Source organism: Anabrus simplex, chromosome 6, assembly GCF_040414725.1.
Source record: "Anabrus simplex isolate iqAnaSimp1 chromosome 6, ASM4041472v1, whole genome shotgun sequence".
Lineage (NCBI taxonomy): Eukaryota > Metazoa > Arthropoda > Insecta > Orthoptera > Tettigoniidae > Anabrus > Anabrus simplex.
This window is the reverse complement of record NC_090270.1, coordinates 257,866,495-257,892,435: the sequence shown is the minus strand read 5'-3', so window position 1 is coordinate 257,892,435 and position 25,941 is coordinate 257,866,495. Positions and strand designations below refer to the sequence as shown.

Here is a 25,941-nt window from a genome sequence, read left to right as displayed (position 1 = left end):
CATCTGACGGGAAACTGTTCAGATATTTCAAAACTGTCCCAACTCCATACATTGGGACGTTCTTGAAATATACAAAAATTTCGTGATGCTATACAAGAACTTCGCGTTTCGAATTGGGGCGTTTTCTCCATCTGCGAACATGTGTCCGAAGTTCAGCTATCCATACATACCATAAAATGAATTTTGTTAAAAAGTTTAGTTGGGACATTCTGGAATTCGCAAGTTCAATTGTATCAAGTCCACCTGTTTAATACACGTTTGCCATTTGATAAATGGTCTATCTAAAAAGCTACATGGGACATGTTTCAACCTAGCCTAGAGGTCCCTGTCTGCTAAAATAACGTACAGAAGAAAGACATATAACAAAAAACAGTGATACATAAAATATTTGAGATAACATTCACTCAACAAATACAATGGAAATCTATTTTAAATGTACATAACTTCAATATTAAAACACATTCAACAAATACACATACAATGGATATCTATGTTAAAAATGTACATAGATCCAAACTTGGACAAATGAAGTTGTAAATGTGTGTCCAACCGTATTTACGAGACAATCAATTTTCTAAAGGCTAATGCGTTGTCGATGCAACCACTCTCTTCTTTCATTGGCTGTTTGTTTCAGTTTCATGTAATTGTCACAACCTAACCTGTAAGGATCGGGTCGTGTCACCAGCCAGTTGAGCACTAAGTCTTCCACACTCTCGTCATCTTCAAATCGTTGCGCTCCTAGAGCTTCGTTAAGCGGTCCGAACAAATGAAATCACAGGGTGATAAGTCCGGGCTGTCAGGAGGATGATCGAGTGTAGTCCAGTGCATTTCCTGTAGCTTGGAGACAGAGCTGCAGTATGGGGCAGCTCATTGTCGTGGAGGAGGATGACCTGTCGAATCGGCTGGTCTCGTCTTTTCCGGTGATATACAACCCTCGCCTTGTTCAACAGATCACAGTAGTAAGGAGCATTGATTGTGCGTCGCTCATGCAAAAAATCAATCAGCAAAATGCCTCGCCGATCGAAAAAAAAAAATTGGTTGCAAGAACCTTGCCCCTGACAGTGGAGCCTTGGCTTTCACTGGTGATGCCTCCCCTTTCCACTGCCACTCCTTACTGGCTTGTTTGGATTCGGGAGTATAGTGGTGGACTCATGATTCGTCGTAGGTGACGATCCGACTCAAAAATGCATCTTCTTCTTCCGCAAACCTTGCTGTAAGCCTCTGACAAACCTCCAATCGTCTCAACTTCAGGTTTTCAGTCAAAAGGCGAGAGACCCATCTGGAACACTATTTACGGAACTGTAAGTTGTTTGTGATGATTGCTTGACAGCTCCCATAACTGATTTCGACTTGTTCTGCAATTTCTGATACTCTCTCCCGTCGATTGTCGTCAGTTATGTCTTTAACCGCACAAATGTTTTGGTCTGTAATGCTGGTCCGAGGACGGCGATCATGTTGCTGATTTTCCACAAGTTCTCGTCTTTCCTTGAACATTTTATTCCAGGCAAACACATGCATCCTTGACAGTCTTTGATCACCGAACTGTGATATCAATCACTGGCACATTTCCGCTGCTGTAACTCCTTCACATTACAAGAGCAAGAAATTTTATAATTATGCCTTGTACAGTGGAGGGGTGCACCTAAAACGGCGGGAAATATCTAACAGCACTCTCTTCCCACTCCTAACGGTCCTGCCTAAGCGTAGCAGAAGCGCGGGGCCAGTCCTACCAACTGTTGATGTTCAGGATCAAAAATCCTGTTTATATTTGATCGATCTTTGTAACACAATATTGGTTGGCTGGAGGAAATGCTAAAAAGTTGTGACACAGTTAGATGTTGTTCTATTTGTCTTGCTTCTGGAAATGGAGTGAAGGTTTGAAAAATCTGTTACGTTTCTTCGCGGAGAATACAAAAGATTTTCCACTATGAGTGAACACATGGAAGATCACAATCACTCAAGTGACTAATCTCTACAATCAACTAGACTCATGTGAACGAATACGAACATAGCACGCGAGAACGAGAGATTGACAATCGATATACACTTCACGATATACAGGTTTCAATGAACATTGCACATTCATGGGCATTTCTCGTATTAATAAATGTCGATATTTCATTTGAAAGAGGCCAATGAGCGAAGGACTTCCAATCGCTGGCATACAAAACTGAAATGGTGCGATTTGAAAACAGATGTTTGAATTTAACAAAAAAAAATAAGCTAAAATTGGGAGAAAAATAGAATAATCGGTAATGAAGCAGACCGTACAGCGAGCAACTCAACGCAGAGTGTTGAGCGACGGTAAATAACTCAACTCCCTAAGGGGACCAACGGCTTTGGGTGGATGAGTCTCTTTAGGTGGAGTGATGGTCCCCAGGGTGGAGGAAATGCCACCTGTACCCATAAAGCAGCGCCTGTTCTCCATGTTAGGAGCGGCTGCCTTCTATTGCTGGGCAGCAGCAGTGTAGGTGATTGTCTAAGGCGGATGAATACCTAGGTTTCAGCGGCAAGGGCATTATGACTGCACAGGAGAAAGCAATGGTAAACCACTCCTGTATTATTACCAGGAAAATTCTATGGAAAGTCTCTCAGTTGTTTCATATATGGTACCCAATGGTAGGATCCCCACGCCATTAAGTACCGAATATGCTTCTGGGGAAGAGCAACAGTCGCTTACTAGTAATCTTGGTTTGAATGACGTGAATAGGGTAAATCCTTCTGGAGGCCCACTTGCCGTGTTGTCGCTGATGAAAGGAAGGATCTGCGCTGTATGACAACCCATCATATCACAACATGGAATGTTCGAGGAATGTGTAAAGGGAACTTGACATTGTTAAGAATGAAATGATCAGATTAAACATTCATCTGCTTGGTATCAGCTAGTTGCATTGGACAGGAAATGGCTTCTTCAAGTCAGATGACTTTACAATTTATTATTCTGGAAATGATAACAGAAAGCAGAATGGTGTAGCTTTCATTGTGAACAAGAAAATTGCAGCAACTGTGGAAAGTTACACAGTAGTCAGTGATTGTATTTTAGCCATCTGTTTACAAGGGAAACCACTCAATATCACTGTTTTACAAGTCCATGCTCCAGCGTCAATGGCATGAAATTGAATCCTTTTATTCTGTATGAGAAGAAAATCTACGTCAGGTGCCTAAAAAGGATATATTTTATATCATGGGTGACCTCAATGCGAAAATAGGGGCATAAAAAGACCTCAGCATCACTGGTGGCTTTGGTCTAGGGGAGCGTAATGATGCTGGTGACCAACTATTCCAGCTGCAGGGAAAATCAGTTTAGAATCATGAACACCTGGTTCAAACAACCTAAATGTTGGCTGTTTACCTGAACATCCCCTGATGGTGTATATCGCAACCAGATTGATTACATTTTATATAGCCAACGCTGAAGTAGCTCATCCATTCTGCAAAAACCTTTCCTGGTGCAGACTGTGGCTCAGATCATCAACTACTTGCAGCAAAAATTAGAGTTAAATTTTGCAAAAATAAGAAGCTTGCTCCTCCAAAAAGGTATGATGCCTCTAAGGTCCAAACTTCATACTCCATTGAGCTTAAGAACAGATTTAAATTGCTTGCGACTGATGAAAAGCATCCTGATAAGCTATGGCAAGAAATAGAGTCCAACATTACAGCATAAGAACACGTACCGTACAAGAAACCAGAGAATCGTCACAAATGGCTCTTTGCACATACCATACAGATCACAGATCAAAGGAGATCAGTCAAGGCTAATGGTAATAGAGATCTCGTTAGACGACTGAATGCGGATTTTCAACGAGCTGCAAAGACAAGGAAGTACACTGGAGTCAGCAGTGCCACCAATTAGAAGAGGACTCCAAGAAGGGTCGCACCTTTTCATGCAGGTAAAGAAAGTTCGAACTCCTTTTAGTGCTCGTAAAGGAGTAAGGAGTAAAGGATGCAAGGATGGGAAGATCCTGACTGCACAAACAAAAGTATTAAGAACAGATGGCGTGCGTATACTGAACAGCTATATTTATTCCCACAATGGTAAAGCTCTTCCACCATTTAGCGTTGAACCATATGAATTAGAACCAGATATCCTGCAGGAAGAAATGGAATGGGCATTGAAACAGTTACCAGATAATAAAGCTCCTGGTTTCGATTGTATCCCAGCTGAACTGTTAAAGCCTGTCCCTTTGGCAGCTATCACTGCTTTGTGTCAGAAGATATGGAAAACTACCACCTGGCCAAGGGGATGGAAAAGATAAGTCTTTATCCCACTGCCTAAGAAAGGTGGTGTCGGTGACTGCTCTAATTATCGTACTGTAACTTTGATTCCACACGCTAGCGAAGTTCTTCTAAAAATCACACAGAAACGTCTTGCTCCCATCCTTGAAGCTCAGTTACTTGATGTTCAAGCTGGTTTCCGTCGAGGTCGTGGTACCCGCAATCATATTCCTAATCTGCGGTGGATCATGGAGAAAGTAGAACAATAAAAGTTTGATTTCCACCTATTCAATACTTTACAAGCAATTACAAAATTAGGATCTCATCCTTATTTTATTGCTAAATTATTAAAAACATGGGACATGTTTCGTTCAATTGTTGAACATCTTCAGCTACATACATTTTAATAAATAATAATAATGTTATTTGTTTTACGTCCCACTAACTACTCTTTTACGGTTTTCGGGAGACACCGAGGTGCCGGAATTTAGTCCCGCAGGAGTTCTTTTACGTGCCAGTAAATCTACCGACACGAGGCTGACGTATTTGAGCACCTTCAAATACCACCGGACTGAGCCAGGATCGAACCTGCCAAGTTGGGGTCAGAAGGCCAGCGCCTTAACCGTCTGAGCCACTCAGCCCGGCACATTCATACATTTTTAACAAGGTCAAAATCGGTAATACTATTCTAATAACCTGCAACTATTGTTTATTGCTAACAGATTTAATCATAATAACTATTAAAATACTTTTGAATATAAAACATTATATATTACATCGTCATTGTTAAAACAATATTACTATTTGTAGTGTTTGATATTTTAAAAATCTTGTTCTAAATTTGAATACATTGTCATAAGTTAGATGTAAATAACTTTACAATCTGTTTGATTTTTGTTGATTTTCTTAATAAAAAAAAACCAATCAGTTGGATACACATTAAAATCTTTTTGCTAACTGGCGCGAGCATTACTACATCTTGTACTTTATGAATACAAAATCTTGGTGCTCTCTCAAAACAGTTGAGTTTGGTTGTGACTAATAATCTTTTCATCCATAAATTAACAAAGTGAAACATACTGTTGTTTATTATTTATTGTCTTAATTCAAATCTTTAATGTCCAATTGTTCAAATTCACGACTTGCTTTTAAACTTTACCGGTATGGAGCAATTCTTCAAAACTTTATCATGAACTCTGTCAAATGGTGACAGTCCAGTTATGATGATAAGTAATTAGTAACTTACTCAAATTTTACGAAAGTAAGTTTGTTGACATCTCTGTAACAGGAAAATAATTTTGTTAAATAATGTTAGGTGGTATTAAAAGTTGAAGAAGCTAATGTTGAAGGATCAGCACTTACCCTTTCTACTTCTGCCTGTATTTACATTTGTGCACTCAACTGTTTGATGACTACTTGTGCTCCTCGTGTTGTATGTGTGTCTCCGTATCTGCGGGGTATTGGGAGGGGAGGTAACAGAGGGTGGCGTTCTAGCGAATGACGTGATTCTTGGAGGGGAATGTTCAGAATTTGTGTGGAGGGGTGTTTATATATCCGTAGATTGACTGTTATTGTTATTCAGGATAAAATTGTTTGTCAGTTTTGTATTATTGAGTTTGAATGTTTGTATTAACTTCGGAATTTGTTCTATTAATGGGTTTTTGATTTCTATTTCGTCGTTCAGGTTTTTATCTTTATTGAAGTATTTGTCTAGGTAAATATGTATGTTCTCCTGCTCATTCATTAATTTTCCTTTATCGATCTTTCTGATTATTTTTAAATCCTTTTCTATTGTGGTAAAATGGTGTCCTTTTTCTTGCATGTGATTACTCATCGCAGAAAATTTGTTATGTTTAGCTGCATTTACATGTTCCACATATCTAGTTATAAAACTTCTGCCAGTTTGGCCAACATAAGAGAAACCACATTCTGAGCAAATTAGTTTATAGATTCCTGAACTTTGGTATATGCTGTTGCGTGAATTTACACTATTGTGGTTGAAAAATATATTTCTATTTGTATTTTGTGTTCGAAATGCAATATTGATTTGCTGTTTTTTGATCGGATTCGTGATTTGGTATACTGCTGGGTTGGTGAATGTAAATGTTGCGAATTTTGGTTTTTCATTTTTGGTCGGAATAAGGTTAGTAGCTAGTTTCGATTTCACTTTGTTAATGATTTTGTTGACGACATCTATTTTATAACCGTTGACTGAAGCTAAGTCTTTTATAAATTGAATTTCTTTCTTTAGACTATTATCAGAAAGTGGCATTTTGAAGGCTCTGTATACCAGACTAAAAAAAAGCAGCTTGTTTCTGTGATTTTGGGTGTAGGGAATCTTTTTTAATAGTTATTGGGACATAAGATGGCCTTCTATAAATCTGAAAGTTAAATTTGTTTTCTGTTCGTGTTACTGTAATATCTAAAAAGTTTAACGAATGATTATTTTCTTCCTCCTTAGTGAATTTTACTCTTTGGTCAAGATTATTTAAAAAGTTTAATATATTATCACTGTCATTAAGTTTTCTACCTATTATAACAAAAGTATTGTGTACGTATCTCAACCACAAACATAGTCCTTTTATGTTTGATTTTATTTTGCTGTGCTCCAGATGATCCATGTAAATATTTGCTAAAATTCCTGAGGTGGGGTCACCCATCCCCAAACACATTTGTTTGTAAATTTTATCATTGAATGTGAAATAATTGTTGTTTAAAACAAAATTTAATAGATTTATAAAATCTTCTATTTCGTACATGCTTAATTTGCCCTATTTAATTAGATTAGATTTGATGATTTCAATGGTTTCTTTAATAGGTATGCTTGGATACATAGCCTATTGGTTATATCATAGGAACATATTCTGTGATGCGGTTGCAAGCTAAAACTATTTAATTTTTCACAAAATTCAATTGAATTGTTTATCATTGAATCACTGTTAAATTTGTAATGTTTCTTCAAAAATTGGTGTAAAAATTTTGAGAACTTATAAGTAGGACTCCCTCTACTATTGATTATAGGTCTAACAGGCATATTTGCTTTGTGGATTTTGGGTAGAGCTTTAGGTGTTGGTAATTTGGGATTCATATTAATCATTTTTTGATACTCTTGTTCGTTTATTAAAAAAAGTAGAATTTTTAAGTACGTTCTTTAGATTCTTCTGTATTTTATTGATAGGGTCTTTGTTAGTTATTACATAATTATTTTCCGAAAAAAAACTTTTCTGTTTTGCTAATTTAATCATGTTTGTTCAAAAGAACTGTAGTTTCACCTTTGTCTGCTTTAGTTACTATAACATTATTATTATTATTATTATTATTATTATTACTATTCATTTTGGTTCTTAAGCTATTTGTTTGTTTAGATTGAGTAGAATCTGAGTTGTTAATTAATTCTTCAACTAAGGTAGGAAATTTCTTTTTGATATCATATCTAGTATCATTTTGTGAATCTACTGGTACTTGTCTTACATTCGCTTCTGCTTCTGCTATTGTAGTTATTAAGTTGTCTATTATGTTTGGGTTAGGCCAGTTGAATTTTGATCCTTTATTGAGTAAATCTATTTCATTCTCAGTGAAAGTAGTACTAGACAAATTTATCGTAGTGGGTAGCTGAAGATGTTCAACAATTGAACGAAACATGTCATATGTTTTTAATAATTTAGCAATAAAATAAGGATGAGATCCTAATTTTGTAATTGCTTGTAAAGTATTGAATAGGTGGAAATCAAACTTTTATTGTTCTACTTTAACTGAATTTCAATACGGAAAAATGAGGATAATATCATGCAATGTCATGGAGAAAGCACGTGAATGCCAGAAAACCATCTACATGTGTTTTATTGACTACAGAAAAGCCTTTGACTGTGTCGAGCATGACAGACTATGGGAAGTCATGCTGGAATTGGGGGTACCCTTACAGCTGACTCATTTGATACGTTCACTTTGTACAGAACAAGAGGCAGCAGTTTGCACACCATATGGCGACACTGAATGGTTTAAAATTGAATAGGGTGTCCGTCAAGGCTGCATTCTTTAACCATTCCTTTTCAATCTGTATGCAGAAATAATTATGCGGAAGTTAAATTTAGAGGAGTTCAACATTGGTATGAAGATTGGAGGAAACAATTTGAAATATGCTGATGATACGACCATGCTGGCAGAAACATAAGATGATCTAAAGCTTTTAATTTCTTGCCTCAATAATGAAAGTGATAAAATGGGCCTCTATCCCAATAGTAATAAGACCAAAGTTATGACTACGGATGAGTGTGGTACAGTTTGTGTAAAGATAAATAGGGTAGAGATAGAGAGAGTGCGGGATTTCATCATCTTAGGAGCCAAACATCCCCTGCGAACCACGTGACCTTGCCGCGGTGGGGAGGCTTGCATGTCCCAATGAAGCAGTTAGCCGAGCTGCAGGTTCAACCATATTGGATGGGTATCTGCTGAGAGACCAAACTAAGGAATGGTTCATCAAAAGGGGGGTAGCAGCCTTTCAGAAGTTGCAAGGGCGGGAGTCTAGACGATTGACTGATATGGCCTTTTAATAATACTCAACATGGCTTAGCTGTGTTGATACTGCTACACGGCTGAAAGCAATGGGAAACTACAGCGGTAACTAACTCCAGAGGGCATGCAGCTCTCTCTGTATGAATGATGTACTGATGATGGCTTCCTTCTGGGTAAAATATTCCGGAGGTAAACTAGTCCCCCATTTGGATCTCCGGGTGGGGACTACACGAGAGGGGGCGATCATCAGGAAGATGGATACTGACATTCTGCGAGTCAGAGCATGGAATGTTAGAAGTTTGAATCATTGTGGTAGATTAGAGAATCTCAAAAGGGAGATGGAAAGACTAAAGTTAGATGTAGTTGGTATAAGTGAAGTACGTTGGCAGGAAGAACAGGATTTCTGGTCAGGCAACTACCGAATTATCAACACAAAATCAAACAGGAGAAATGCAGGAGTTGGTTTAATAATGAATAAGAAAATAGGGCAACGGGTACGCAACTACTACCAGCATAGTGAAAGAATTATTGTTGTGAAGATAGACACCAAACCAATGCCTACCACAATAGTGCAGGTCTATATGCTTACTAGCTCAGCGGATGATGAGGAAGTCAAAAGAATATATGAAGAGAGAGAAGATTTAATATGTAAAAGGTGACTAGAATCTAATTGTGATGGGAGACTGGAATGCAGTGGTAAGCCAAGGAACAGAAGGTAATACAGTAGGAGAATTCGGATTGGGGCAAAGGAAGGAAAGAGGAAGTCGGCTGGTTGAATTCTGCACTGATCATAATTTAGTCCTTGCCAATACTTGGTTCAAACACCACAAACGATGGCTGTATATGTGGACGAGACCTGGAGACACTGGAAGGTATCAAATAGACTTCATTATGATTAGGCAGAGATTCAGAAACCAGGTGTTGTCCGAGGAGCAGACGTGGACTCTGACCACAATTTGTTGGTCATGAAATGCCATCTGAAGCTGAAGAAATTGAAGAAAGGAAAGAATGCAAAAAAGATGGGATCTAGACAAGTTGAAAGAAAAGAGTGTGAGGGATTGTTTCAAGGAATATGTTGCACAAGGACTAAATGAAAAGTCTGAAGGAAACACAATAGAGGAAGAGTGGATAGTCATGAAAAATGAAGTCAGTAGGGCTGCTGAAGAAATGTTAGGAAGGAAGAAAAGATCAACTAATAATCAGTGGATAACTCAGGAGGTACTAGACCTGATTGATGAACGACGAAAATACAAGAATTTTGGAAATGAAGAGGGCAGAAAAGAATACAGGCGATTAAAGAATGAAGTGGATAGAAAGTGCAAGGTAGCTAAGGAAGAATGGCTGAAAGAGAAGTGCAAGGATGTCGAAGGTTGTATAGTTCTAGGAGAGGTAGATGCTGCATACAGGAAAATCAAGGAAACCTTTGGAGAAAGGAAATCTAGGTGTATGAATATTAAGACCTCAGATGGAAAGCCACTTCCAGCGAAAGAAGACAAAGCAGAAAGATGGCAAGAACATATCCAACAGTTGTATCAAGGTAAAGATGTAGATAATTTGGTTCTGGTACAAGAAGAGGCTGTTGATGCTGATGAAATGGGAGACCCAATTTTGAGGTCAAAGTTTGCCAGAGCTGTGAGAGACCTAAATAGAAACAAGGCACCAGGAATTGGTGACATTCCCTCTGAATTACTGACTGCCTTAGGAGAATGCAGCATGGCAAGGTTATTCCATTTAGTGTGTAAGATGTATGAGACAGGAGAAGTCCCATCCGATTTTCGTCAGAATGTTGTTATACCTATTCTCAAAAAAGCCGGTACTGACAGGTGTGAAAACTACCGCACCATTAGTTTAGTATCTCATGCCTGCAAAATTTTAACACGTATTATTTACGGAAGGATGGAAAAACAATTTGAAGCTGAGTTGGGAGAAGATCAATTTGGCTTCAGAAGAAATGTAGGAACACGTGAAGCAATCCTGACTTAGAGGATCGAATCAAGAAGGACAAGCCCACGTATATGGCATTCGTAGATCTAGAAAAGGCATTCGATAATGTTGATTGGACCAAGCTATTTACGATTCTGAAGGTGATTGGGATCAGATACCGAGAACTAAGAATTATATACAATCTGTATAAAAATCAGTCTGCAGTAATAAGAATCGAGGGCTTTGAAGCAACAATCCAGAAAGGAGTGAGGCAAGGCTGCAGTTTCCCCCCCTCCTTTTCAGTGTTTACATAGAACAGGCATTAAAGGAAATCAAAAAGGAATTTGGAAAGGGGATCACAATCCAAGGAGAGGAAATCAAAACCTTGAGATTTGCCGATGACATTGTTATTTTATCTGAGACTGCAGAAGATCTTGAGAAGCTGCTGAATGGTATGGGCCAAGTCTTGGGTAAGGAGTACAAGATGAAAATAAATAAGTCCAAAACAAAGGTAATAGAGTGCAGTCGAACAAAGGCAGGTGATGCAGGAAATTTTAAATTAGGAAATGAAGTCTTAAAGGAAGTAAACGAATATTGTTACTCTGGTAGAAAAATAACTAAGATGGCAGAAGTAAGGAGGACAAAAATGCAGATTAGATAAAGCAAGGAAGAGCTTTCTTAAGAAATGTAATTTGCTCACTTCAAACATTGATATAGGAATTAGAAAGATGTTTTTGAAGACTTTCGTGTGGTGTGTGGCATCGTATGGAAGTGAAACATGGACGTTAACTGGCTCAGAAAGAAAGAGAATAGAAGCTTTTGAAATGTTGTGTTACAGAAGAATGCTGAAGGTGAGATGGATAGATCAGATCACGAATGAAGAGATACTGAATGGAATTGGCGAGAGGAGATTGATTTGGCTAAATTTGATGAGAAGAAGAGATAGAATGATAGGACACATCTTAAGACACCCAGGACTTGTTCAGTTGGTTTTTGAAGGAAGTGTAGGTGGTAAGAACGGTAGGGGTAGACCAAGGTATGAATATGACAGGCAGATTAGAACATATGTAGGGTACCGAGCTCGATAGCTGCAGTCGCTTAAGTGTGGCCAGTATCCAGTATTCGGGAGATAGTAGTTTCGAACCCCACTGTCGGCAGCCCTGAAAATGGTTTTCCGTGGTTTCCCATTTTCACACCAGGCAAATGCTGGGGCTGTACCTTAATTAAGGCCACGGCCGCTTTCTTCCCACTCCTAGTCCTTCCCTGCCCCATCGTCGCCATAAGACCTATCTGTGTCGGTGCGACGTAAAGCAACTAGCAAAAAAAAAAAAACTAGCATATGTAGGGTGCAATAGTTACATAGAAATGAAAAGGTTAGCACAGCATAGGGTGGCATGGAGAGCTGTATCAAACCAGTCTATGGACTGATGACTCAAACAACAACAACAGGAGCCAAAATCAGTGAAAGTGGAGTTTGAGGTCCTGATATCTAAAGACGGATTTTGCTTGGACGTATCTCTATGCTGACAATGTCCCTGATCTGGAAGAGCAGAGATATCAGTTTGGCTATCAAGTAAGATTAGTCAATGCGATTATATTCCCACTGTTCATGTATGGATGTGAGAGCTGGAAACAGGCAGACAAGAGCAAGATAGACGCTTTTGAGCTCTGGTGTTGGCAAAGAATCTTATGAATACCATGGACTACTGAAATCACCAATAAGGCAGTTTTAGAGCGCATCAATTCCGGTATGTCATTGGTTGATAAAATTATGAAGATGAGAGTTGCTTACTTTGGCCACGTTATGCGATCAGATGCATTGGAAAAAGCAGTCATGGCAGGAATGATCAGCGGTACAAGAAGACCAGGTCACCAGAGGACTCGTTGGTTAAACACCATTAAAACAGACACAACCCTCACCCTGAAACAACTAAAGGAGGCAGTGTGGAACAGGAAAACTTGTAGAGCACTAATTCATAGAATGGCCGATGGTTGGATTTGACTGAACGGATGATGTCATCATAAGCAAGGGAACAGGAAGGTTTGCAACAACTATCGAGGTATCTCATTGATTAGTATACCAGGCAAAGTATTCACTGGCATCTTGGAAGGGAGGGTGTGATCAGTGGTTGAGAGGTAAGGTAAGGGTTATTCTGCCCGAAGGCAGGTCTGAACCTCCGCAGAGGTACTCCTGAGCCGGAGTTTACGTGCGGTAGGGTGGCCAGTTCCTTTCCGCTCCTTCATTCCCTTACCCCGCACCAACCCATCCAACTCCTGACCACGCCGAATGTTGCTTAACTTCGGAGATCTCACGGGATCCGGTGTTTCAACACGGCTACGGCCGTTGGCGTGGTTGAGAGGAAGTTTGATAAAAACCAATGTGGTTTCAGACTACAGAGGGGCTGTCAGGATCAGATTTTCAGTATGCGCCAGATAATTGATGTATGCTGTGAGAGGAATAGCCAGTTGGGTTTATGTTTTGTAGATTAGAGAAAACGTATGACAGGGTACCGAGGGAAAAGATGTTCACCATACTGGGGGACTATGGGATTAAGGGTGGATCATTCAAATCAACCAAAGGCAGGTATGTTGACAATTGGGCTGCAGTGAGAATTGATGGTGGAATGAGTTCTTGGTTCAGGGTACTTACAGGGGTCAGACAAAGCTGTGATCTTTCACCTTTGTTGTTTGTAGTTTACACGGATCATCTGCTGAAAGGAGTAAAGTGGCAGGGAGGGATTCAGTTAGGTGGAAATGTAGTAAGCAGTTTGGCCTATGCTGACGACTTGGTCTTATTGGCAGATTGTGCGGAAAGCCTGCAGTCTAATATCTTGGAACTCAAAAATAGGTGCAATGAGTATGGTATGAAAATTAGCCTTTCGAAGACTAAATTGAATTCAGTAGGTAAGAAATTCCACAGAATTGAATGTCATATTGGTGATGCAGAACTGGAACAGGTAAATAATTTCGAGTATTTAGGATGTGTGTTCTCCCAGGATGATAATATAATAAGTGAGATTGAATCAAGGTGCAGTAAAGCCAATGCAGTGAGCTCGCAGTTGCGATTAACAGTATTCTGTAAGAAGGAAGTCAGCCCCCGGACAAAACTCTCTTTACTACGGTCTGTTTTCAGACCAAAGTTGCTTTACGGGTGTGAAAGCTGGGTGGACTCAGGATCTCTTATTCATAGGTTAGAAGTAACAGACATGAAAGTAGAGAGAATGATTGCTGGTACGGACAGGTGGGAACAATGGCAGGAAGGTACTTGGAATTAGGAGATAAAGGCTGTCAGGAATGAACTCGATGGATGAAGCTGTACACATAAACTGGCTTCGGTGATGGGGTCATGTGAGGTGAATGGAGGAGGATAGGTTAACTAGGAGAATAATGGACTGTTATGGAGGGCAGGAGAAGCAGAGGGAAACCAAGATAACGATGGTTAGACTCAGTTTGTAACGATTTAAAGATAAGTGGTGTAGAACTAAATGAGGCCACAGCACTTAGAAATAGAGCATTGGGGTGACGTTTAGTAAATTCACAGAGGCTTGCAGACTGAACGTTGAAAGGCATAACGGTCTATAACAATGATGATGTATGCACAAACAAATTTTATTGTGTAAGTAGATTTCAGTGATGCATTTTAAGATATTTGTGTTAGTTTAACTGAGGTGAAATATTTTGATCCATTATAATGTCATCGGTTGCATTTATATTAATGCTGTTGATCTCGTAATTATCTGAAATGAAGAAAATACATCAATTTTGTCGTGTTTTATCGCTGTTTGGTGCATGGATTCCCGTGTGTTTTGTCATACAGGGATTTTACTGATAAGTAATTTGTAAAGTTGGCAGGTATGCACGTTCTTCTCTGCGCTTAAAACATATATGGAATTGAATTTAAACTTCTATTGATATTCCATTACATCAACATTTTAACTAATAAGAGATACTGAATCGAATTGGTGAGACAAGGTTGATTTGGCTTAATTTGACGGAGATAGAATGATAGGACCATCTTAAGACACCCAGGACTTGTACAGTGTTCCTTTTTTTGAGGGAAGTGTATGTGGTACGGACGGTAGGGGTAGACCAAAGTACGAATATGACAAGCAGATTAGAGCAGACGTAGAAAGTAGTAGTTATGGAGAGCTGAAGAGTCTAGCACAGGATAGGTTGTTCTGGATAGTTGCATCAAAACAGTCTGTGGACTGATGACTCAAACAACATACATTGTACATTTTATTATGCATTAAGTTCACATAAATGCATGAGTGTCAAATCTTGCCTGTCGTAAGCTCAGTGCTTGTGCTAGAAATACCTGTGCTTACGGGCCCAAGTCTCTTCCCCTCATTCGGCTTGTACTTTTCCATGTTGCTGATCAGGGCTATGCATACCTGCTGATGACAGGGTCCAGTTATCTGCTTTGGTCTACAAGTAATGTTTGAAACATAGAGCTGCATAGACTGTGGCATAAGGATTCGTTAGTATGTGTTTATGTATGTGTTTGTATTTGTGTACTTTTTTATCAACACAGTTTCGTGAAGAGGTGCAACTTTAATTGTAGGCTTTTTTCTTTAATTTACTGAGCGAGTTGGCCATGCACTTAAGGACGTGCAGCTGTGAGCTTGCATTCAGGAGGTAGTGGGTTCAAATCCCACTGTTAGCAGCCCTGAAGATGGTTTTCCGTTGTTTCCCATTATCATACCAGGAAAATGCTGGGGCTGTACCTTAATTACGCTCACAGCCGCTTCCTTCCCACTCCTATCTCCTTTCCTATCCCATCCTCACTGAAAACCCTCAATGTACAATGTTAAACCACCAGCAAAAAAAAAAAAAAAAAAAAAAAAAAAAAAAAAGTTTATAGAAACATGATGTTTAGCTACAGAATCAGTATATTAGCAACTTAGTATTGTGCATTATTGTGCTTCATAGTTGTTCATACGAGAGTTCAGGATTTTAACCCCCTTAAGGAAGGAAAAAGTGCCTTTTATGTTGTACTTTTACTGCTTATTGCAGCCTTTAAAGTAATTATTTATTTTCCTGCTACACGGTGATTGCAAAGCATATTATTCCGTGCATTTTATGCAAATGCCACGTTGAACGCATTTAATTATGTATATCTCTATATGAACATCTGTTATATGGAGTACTGTAGTTATGAACGTTTAGTGTACACCCTTCCAGGCATGCACTGTCTGATAATGTGCTGGGTTACCGCTCGCAGTAGCTGTTTCTTATGCACTTGGACCTGTCAGTCAGCTCATGACTTTAACATGCCGTCATCATTGCAATAATTCAGGGAATCCTTAGTCTTGCCTAAGGGTGCAATCAGTGGTTGAGAGGAAGTTGTTTAAAAACCAATGTGGTTTCAGACTACAGAGGGGCTGTCAGGATCAGATTTTCAGTATGCGCCAGGTAATTAAAAAATGCTATGCGAGGAATAGACAGTTTTGCCTGCATTAACGTAATTCAGGGAATCCTTAGTCTTGCCTAAGGGTGAAGGGTGAACGTTTTTCAATCTAGCAATAGAGTTACGTGCTTCGCCCGTAGGGCAGAGGTAACCTGGTAGTGGTCCCAAATAAATATACCTATTCATAGCCTCCGGCGTTTACCATACCATGTTCATAATGCTGTTTGGAGGGAAAAGGTGGTAGTGAAATAATGTGAATGATGTGTCGAGTGATAAGTAGCAATGATAATTCTGTTCAAGCTAACAAGTGTAGATGTGTATGTTTATAGGATTTGTAAAATGTTATTTTTAATTGCAACGTTTTGTTTCAGTGACTGGGCTGACTATGTCCAACCACCTGGAGAGATGGAGGCTGCCTTCCCTGTTTTTAGCAGCAATGTTCTCTTCATTGGGAACATTCCTTTAGATGTTTGTGGGGCAAGTATCTAAGTTATCGATTTTGTATGGGTATGGACACTGAGTGATGAACCGTGTGTTGAGTACTTCTATTCAAGGAAGCAGAAGATGAACAGATAATGTACTAAATCTTTCAACATTTGTGTTTTCATTTTTCTGTTGGGTTCTCTTTCATATTTCTCCTTTCTGCTGAGTAGATGCTTGTATGAAATTTACAAATTAAGTATGGTTAAGTTTGTTTATGAAAGAGCTACCAAGAATTTTTCCAATTTGGGAATTCTTGAGAGTGAGAGAAAATGATATTAAAGTAAAATTTTTGCATTAGATGGTTCTCTGTAATTTGCACTGATTGGTGGTCTTGTAATGTATCACAACTTACCAGTATTTGGCTGGTATTCTGCATGTTGTGATTATCAGTTATTTTAACAATTGGACTGGGAGAAAAGGTTTTGTATGATAAAATCCAAAGGTCCTTTGATGTGTAAAATGCACTGCTCAAAAGGAAATAGTCAAGTAAAGACCGAACTGTTATCAGAACAGTTGCATGGTGAAACATTAATGATAGTCTTGATATGAGTCCTAAAGAAATCGGACAAAATGTATTGCACGGAAAGAATAATTTCAATTGTCTTACTTATGTGTATCAATAAATCCTCTGACTAGTGGACCAGTTTCTTTGAATCTGGGAACTACGAAAAGCTTTCTTTTACATTTTTACAGAAACCTGTAATTCAGAATTACATTTTACAATCAGAGGATTGAATGAGCTTGACCTCTATATTATGCCAGTCCGACACCCATGGGATTTGTTGGAGTGTTCTTCAGTTTTATGATCTGTTGATTCTAGCAGTTGGAGAAGTAAATATACTGAATTCATTAGGATGTATTCAAAATGCAGATCCATTCTATGTTGGTCAGTGTGTTTGACTGTTGATGGCAGATCTTGTGGTGCCTTAGATCAAGAGAGGCTACATGTTCCATAGGACAGCACACTGCAGTCAAAAGAAATCATTTAATGGATATAACACTATAATAATAATAATAATAATAATAATAATAATAATAATAATAATAATAATAATAATAATAATAATAATCGTATGGCGTCAGCTACCGTGTGTAGACATTTCATTTTGACGCCATCTGGCTATCTGCTCGTCAATTTCGACGTTCCGTTTTACTCTAGGCCCACTAGATGGCAGACCGAGTAAACCGAAACTCTCTTGGGCGTCTATGGCTGAGATTTAATGAATTTTGTCGGGTAAACACCAAATGTGTCACCAGAGATCTTTTTACATGCCGACATCATACGACATGGAGTGTCTAATGGACTTTTTTCCGCCCTTCAAAAATCCGACTACCTCTGCCGGGTTTGAACCCGCTATCTTGGGATCCGGAGGCCGACACTCTACCAACTGAACCACAGAGGTAGGTGATATAACACTGACAACGGAAAAGTCCTAATGTAGTTAAATCCCAGAGTGTTCAGCTGGCAGTAGAGAACAGTTTCATCTTGCTGTTCACTACCAAGTCAAGGATCAGATGCTCTATCATATTGTATTGAGCCTTGGCTGATGATTCAGTTTAGATGTTGGAATGCTTAGGAATGGAGAAAAGGGGCACTGCTGAGAAAGCTTGGCAGAGTCTGTGGGTTTGTGTTCTTCGACAATAATAATCCCAAATTGTGCTTGTGGTAAGGTCATTGTCTTGCCTCTAATGCAGTGATATGTGGTGTTATTCTCTAGGTACAGTGCCTCAGTTAAATCATCGGAATGCTCGTTTGGAACATTTTCATGTCCTATGAAGGAATATGAAATTAGCTAATTGGTTTGGGCAAGGCAGTTTCTTTGTTTTGTTGAACCTGAGAAGCAGTTCATTGTTTACTGCTGGCCATTAGAATTGCAGCACCAAGGATGACTCACCTGATGGACTCCATTTTGCAGGAATCCCTAGAGGATGTTAGGTCAATAATGTCATCAGTTGCATAACCAAGTAGCACAGCACATGTGCCATTGGTGACAATAATAAGTGGTATATTGGTGGATATTGAGTAGCCACAGAGAGGTGGTAACTTTGTGTTTCCCCGCCATTTACGTGCACAGACAGAGTGAGATGCTACCTGAAGTTCACAAAAATGTGAACAGATTTCCATCCTTGACAGAAGGAGAATTGTGGCCTAATTGTGGATTATCCTACTGTGTTACTGGTTTTCGCGATGGAAGAAATGCAACCACAATGAAGCAGATGTGGAATCAGTTTGTGGAGGAGCGGAGGGCTGGTTGATTTTCAGGAAGCCAACAGCCTTGTTGTATCAACCAGAGTGAAAACAGACATCAGATGCATGTGGCTATTGCATCAAACACCATCACTCAGGATTTCAGTCATATGGTACATCAGTCTGTGTCCACACGGATAGTTTATAGCCGTCTGCAGGAACAGGACATCTTGTTCAGGCTTCTGTTGTTGGGACTGCCTCTGACTTCTCACCACCAGCGCCTGCAGTTGCAATGGTGCGTGGAACGTTAGGCCTGGGGAGGATGATTGGCACACCATCGTCTTCTCTGATGAGTCCTGCTTCTGTATGCTGCACTACGGTTACATCTGTGTCTGACGGCACTGTGATGTTTGCCTGTCTGAGTCCTGCATTGTGCTTCATCAAACTGGCCGGGACCAGGAATTATGATATGGGTAACCATCAGATTCCAGTCCCTCTCCCACCTATTCCACATCGCTGGTACGCTGACTACCAACTATTACATCGTGGAGATGTTGGAGCCTGTTATTTCATATCTTCGGGGCCAGCCTGAGGCTCTGTACCAACAGGACAAGGCATGATTGATTACATATGGCATATATCCTCCGACATCTCCTCGATGACCATGCCACATTGTTGGCTTGGTCTAAGCATTCACCTGATCTGTCACCCATCGAAAATGTGTGGTTCTTAGTCGAATAACGACTGGCCTGCCGCTCCCACAACAGATGAACTATTGTCACGCATCAAAGCAGCAACAACAGTTATTGTGACCTTTCGTGGGACTATATAGGACTTCTGTATGTCTTTCTGAGCTGCAAGAGTAATCATATCACCTGTGTATAATGGGTATTCTGTCCAATTAATCTGGTTGTGATACTTCACATTCTTTCTGGTGCTGCAAATTTTATGCCGATCAGTGTATTTCAGAAAGCTACTGACTATCTTTCATTTTGAGCAGTGTGAGCACTATGTGGAGTCCTGTTTTCCAGTGTTTCTTATGTATTTTAATGGCCATGATAATGTCTTTTGAGACCGTGGATTAGAATGAAAGCTGGGATTATACCTGTTGTGTTGAATATGCAGAGCTTGGGGATTGGTTTGGTGTGGGATTGTAAGGCATTACATAGCCCTTCCTGTCTTATTATTGTACTACTTTGCATCCAAAGAATTAATCTGTGCTCATTGGTGAATGTTTGGTGGTTTAAACATCATTTACCAGAGGGATTGGTTGAAAATCCTTGCTTAGATGGGAATTTAAACCTCAGATCCCCTGGACACAGCACTTTCTCCTGAGGATTGAGGGCTGTTGTGTATCATTTTGTATTTGAATGTCCATTGGATTGGTCTAGAATGAGACCTAATGTATAATAAGGACTTGTTCAGAGGTGACACAGAATTTGACAAGAATTCCAGGCTTGACCGAGATGCTCTGCTGTAGGAGGAGCTGCTCGAGTTCTTGAACCAGACACTGCTCCTTGCGGATCGGACACAAGGACCTGGATATGCGGCGGTGGCGTACCGGATGAACATCGACAAGAACTACTGCTATGTACAGGTTGGTAGGCAACTTGTCCCACCAAGGATTGCATCTCATCTTGGATGGTTTACACTGTCAAGAAGGAAGGAGAAACAGCATAATGCTTTTTGTGTGGTGGTGGAGGAGGAGGAGGAGGAGGACGAGGATTGTGATGCTGTGGAAATTTCATTCACATCTTTAGGTTCAGCTTATTGAGGTGTAGGTGATCATCTTTTCTGGCTTCATAAAGTTTGGAGCCAAGCTAAGAAGGTGTTGACTTAGTTACTGTATTTTGGCATGTATAGGCTCCACTCTCATTTTCCCAAGTAATATTTCAGATGCAGGAATGGGACCTCTTGACAATTGGACATCCATAATTAATAATAGCTTTAAAGTTTCTCCTGGCAAGTTTCCAATAAGTCATAGTGTGGAGTAGGGTTAATGGCTGAATGTGGGTACCTACAGTATGGGCTGTATAATAGTGTTGCTGAGCACTACTACTAGCTATTGCAGAATTATTCCACAGCAATAAAATTCTTTGAATAGCTAGAATGAACGTTATTATATCCAGATGTCACTGTCATTCCATTTTATCGCTGGTCACAGTGGAATCACTTGAATAGCCACTGGAGTCTGAATAACTGTCAGTGTTACGATTGCCTATAGCTTTATTTCATGTAGAGTTGTTTTCTTCTTGGCTAACAGATCATCTTCTATACCATCGAGTATGTTACTAATGGAGCTCCTCCTGAAAGCCCTGGCAGTTAGATCCTTGGGATGCCCTTCCATGCCCTTGACACCCCTGGGTGAGTACCTCCAAGAAGCTTTCTTTTCCCTACCAGAAGGTGTATACCTAGAATGGAATTCAGCCGTTTCCATCCGTACTCCATTATAATAAAACAATATTACTTTCAAATCCACCGTCAAAGGCACATTTTCAATGCAAGATCCATTTAAATTCTTTTATTGTAATCCATCTTTTACTTGATTGTAAGCTGCACTGTAATCTGACATGCTTTCTAATAGAAGTTCAAGAAAATTATCATTCGTATTCTTTCATCATGCTGTCCTTGAATGACTTAGTGATTGAAACGTTTAAGGACTGTAGAATAGACCTCATTCCTCCTGGAATTACTGCATCTTCACTCTTGTGCCTTCTGATGATTTCCTTCTCTCTTTTGATGACAATGGAGCGAGCTCCGAGACTAACAGGGATGTTGATTTTTCGCAGTCAACCAAGGCGTCAGCCCCAGACAGTTTTCAGCCAATCGATCATTTGGTCCTCTTTCATCCCCCTTTCCCCCATTATTCTGTGCTCTAATAACCTCATCTATCTGGAAATCCTCCTTTGTGACAGTTTTCTGCTCCCTACAATTCACAGACAATGCTAGCACGACAGAGATTCACCGTTTTCTCACCATCAGTGGTTTTAGTAATAGTTTATTAGCACCCTCTTTTCCTCTTGTAGAATTTAGGGGCAAATCAATCTGGATCTGAGTTTCATCAGCTTTCCTAATCTGTCCTAGAAAATGTTTATTTTGTAATGTGATCAGATAGTGCTGAAAAGCAGTGAACTTTGTTCAAAGTCAGCAGGCAGTTTCTGACACAATAGTGCACCTTTGAAGTGCGAACCCATGCCCTTTCGTAAATCTGTTTATCCAACCGTGGGTAGACTTGAAAATAGTCTTCGACAAGTTAAGATTTCTTGCAAGTCGATTGGCATGTCACAATTGCTTCTCTAGCAAGACCACCATTGAATGCACGTCACAGAGATACGGATTCTGTGATCATCAGCGGGCATCACTCTGACAAAGTGTCCATGTGCGAGGGAGGATCTCTTAAGGTTGTACCCATTGGCGACAAGATGGAGGCAAACAGCTCTGCTGGTATGGCCATGTCAGAAGACACGATGAACACCATCTAGTACAGAAAGCTCTTGACATCTAAGAGGTAGAGGGTGTTCTAAGACAACATGGAAACAAACTGATGAGGCTGCTTTAAGGAATGAAATGTTACTAGATCTAGTACAAAAACATCAGACATACTCTACTCTGAGCCAGACAAGCTGACTGTGAGTGAGCTTGGGGCTGCAGATTTTATGGGTACATGTGCGGCCAAGAAAGAAGAAAAATAAATGTAACGACTTAAGCTTTGATTTTGGAATTATGTAGTTTTCTGGTCCTTTGAATACTCTATTCGTCACATTTAAATCTCATGGATGGACATTTGTTTCTGCTACACCAAACATATGACTAGCATGCCAATTTCTGTATTTTTGGCTTGTAATATAACTTTTCTTTTGAAACACGCATTAAATAATATTTGTATGGTTAGTACCATATTTCTATCCATGACAAACTACCATAATCTACAAATGTTCTTGCTTCTAGCTTCTTACTGAATTGCTTTTTCTTTTATAGGCAAATAATTTTATAATGCTCATTGTTCTCAGGTGCTACTCAACAATGCATGCTCGGTAGGGATGGTTTAGAAATGTGGTGGGAAAGTAGGAAACAAAAGCCAGAACATTAAAGTTGTTTCCATGTACTAACATATTTTCACAATCCTCTCGTAACCGTTCTAGTTTTCTACATCTTTGAGTTTTGGGTGCACCTTACATTCCGTTACGTAGTATTCATTTGGGGTGGAGCCTTAGTGTGTCTAGCAAATTCACTCACTAATAAAATTAAATACCGCATTTACTCGTGTATTAGACGAGTTTTTCGAGACAAAGAAAATTTAAAAAAAATCTTGCATATAAGACACCCCAACGTAATTAGTCAGAGAAGAACAACTATTTCGCTTCGAAGCAGGTACAAGTTTTATTGCAGCTCCGCTGACATCGCACAAATTTGCGAATAGTTTCGTCCGTACGACCTATGCAATGAAAACGCGTCAAATCCATGCGGTACATCTGTGGTTTTTAGTTAAGAAATGTCCGCCTCCGTAGCATAGGTCTACTGCAGCTCTGATGATGTCGCACAAATAGGTGAATAGGCCTAGCTTCGTGTCCGACCTGCGCATTTCAAGCATGCATCAGTCATGCTATATGTCTGAGTTTTGTAGTTGATAATGTCCTCCTGCTTAATGGTTAACACAATTAGTTGCTTTTCTCGGGAGTCGGACTTCGATTCCCGGTACCGTACTGCCAGAGAATTGCGAATGGCAGGAAGGTTGATGTGTGTTAAAAGCGGTACATGTAACTCCCCTCCACTGGGGGTGTGTCTAAAAAGAGCTGTACCACCTCGGGATGAGGACACGAGTTTACTTTCGTTGAGAAATATTCGCGGTTGTTGCTATTTATACAGCAAGTGAGATCATTAACAAAGTGGTCGTTTAATACCTCGTAACTTGGGCCAGTATAGGCATATATTTGGAGAGAAGTAAGTTTAAAACATGATAAAAGCTATCCAATTAAAACGATTGTTTTACTCGCCAACGTACGTAACAAATAATAATAATAATAATAATTTATGTCCCCATGTACTTTAAACGATTATCGGAGACGCCAAACATAATGTACTAGGGTATGCGTTAATAAAAAAAGAGACAATGAACGTACAAAATTAAACATTATAATAATAAAACGCATTACCGCCACACTTGTTGATATCCATAAATGCGGTATATTTTCCTGTTACTTATTTTTATTCTTTCCGTCAAGGAACTTGTGGCGATAATATACCTAACCTAAACAATGTGGTCTGTCTTATCTCATGGACAGCTGTTTACGTAAATCCTGATGTGATAAATGTAGAGAACAAGTATGAAATGTACTTAAAAATAAGGGCCCGTGTTTCAACAGCCGCAGTTATCAAAAGAATGTTTCCAGTTACTATGTATTACATTCGGAAATACAACTCGTAACATACGCTAGTTATCAGCTGATGGTTTGGCACACCTACTACAGCACGGCTTTATTCGGAAGGAGTGGCTTCTGCTACATGTACACCAGCTCCAGAAAGCATAACTGTTTAGACTCTATAGTTGGGAACAAAATTATTTTTAAAAGGTTCAAAAAGACGGGACCTCTTATGTTCTCGATTGCAGTGCATGGCTCAAAGAGGATGAAGCATGGCTGATGCGACTGACGAGATGGCAGTGAAGATGACGTCACTTGAATTGCCAACACGCCGGTAGCAGGGCAGGGAAGTTGGCAGCGCACGGTGATAATTGAAATTAAAGCAGTGATCAATTTTACTGTGTAGTAAGCCTACTGCTGAACTGAGAGACAAATGTGTGGCCATTAAGTTCTTTTGTTTCAATATTTCATTATATGATAACACGATACCCTTAACCCGTTTCTCTACAGGGTCGAGTGTGAAGTGAGACGAATCTTCGCAGCGAGTTTTTATGGCCGTATGCCCTTCCTAACGTCAACCTCATCAGAGGAATTAATGAGATGTAACGAATGACGTGATATGAGTAACTAAAACGGACTTTTATATGTACCATAGGTCTAAAAGTCATGTTCACCACCATTTATTGTCTTTTCACGTTTAGAAATACTGCCTTCCGACGAAAATAGCCAGTGTAATTGAATACATTCTAAATAATAGTATAGAATGTTTACACGTACAATTCATAGCTCTTTATAGCCTAGAAGTGCTGGCCCCGTGGTGTAGGGGTAGCGTGCCTGCCTCTTACCCGGAGGTCCCGGGTTCGATTCCCGGTCAGGTCAGGGCTGGTTCGAGGTCCACTCAGCCTATGTGATTAGAATTGAGGAACTATCTGACGGTGAGATAGCGGCCCCGGTCTAGGAAGCCAAGAATAACGGCCGAGAGGATTCGTCGCACTGACCACACGACACCTCGTAATCTGCAGGCCTTCGTGCTGAGCAGCGGTTGCTTGGTAGGCCAAGGCCCTTCAAGGGCTGTAGTGCCATGGGGTTTGGTTTTTTGGTTTTTATAGCCTAGAGGTTATCGCATATTGGATCCCCCTTTACTATTTTTGGCTGTGAAAGTGGAGGAAAAAAGGGGGTCTAATACGCCAGTAAATACGGTAAATTGATGTCCTTCCGTTTGCCAACTCTTTTCAGGTACCCATCTGGGGGGGGTTTGCAAACTGCATGTAAGCTAACAGAATCATGTCAGGGTTATAGCCATACCTGCCAACTTTCCCGATTTAGGCGTGAGACTCCCGATTTTCGACATTGTTTCCCGCCTCCCGATTATTCTATTATTTCTCCCGATTGTAGCTTATTTTTTGTTGAACTAGAAAACATCTTTTTTCAAATCCCGCCATTTCAGCATTGTACGCAAGTGGCCGGAAGTCCTTCGCTCAGTGCCGCTTTCAAATTAAATATCGACGTTTATTAATACGAAAAATGTGCGCGAATGTGCGATGTTTATTGAAACCTGAATATCACGACACGTATTTCGATCGTCAATCTCTCGTTGTCACGTGCTACGTTCGTGTTCGTTCACATCAGTCTAGTCGATTTTAGAGACTAGTCGCTAGGTTTGAAGTTTTTTAATAAATTAGTGACAGAATTTCAAAGATAGCGGCTAGTGACTTTTCTGGAGATTTAGTGACAGAATTTCAAAGATAGCGGCTAGTGACTTTTCTGGAGATTTTAGGAGCCATTCGGAGACAATTCTGGCGAATTTAAATTTATTACTATAAAAAATAGTATTGCGATTGCGATTCGCA

At 39.8% G+C, this 25,941-nt stretch overlaps 1 protein-coding gene across 1 annotated transcript in view; it reads left to right on the top strand.

Moving 5' to 3' along the window:
- LOC136876416 (uncharacterized) overlaps positions 1-25,941 on the top strand; it is a 574,260-nt gene that overhangs the window by 43,652 nt on the left and 504,667 nt on the right. The window contains exons 3-4 of the mRNA XM_067150371.2: positions 16,432-16,537; positions 20,212-20,328. Of these exons, the coding sequence (XP_067006472.2) occupies positions 16,432-16,537; positions 20,212-20,328 (223 nt within the window). The remainder of the gene's footprint in view (positions 1-16,431; positions 16,538-20,211; positions 20,329-25,941) is intronic.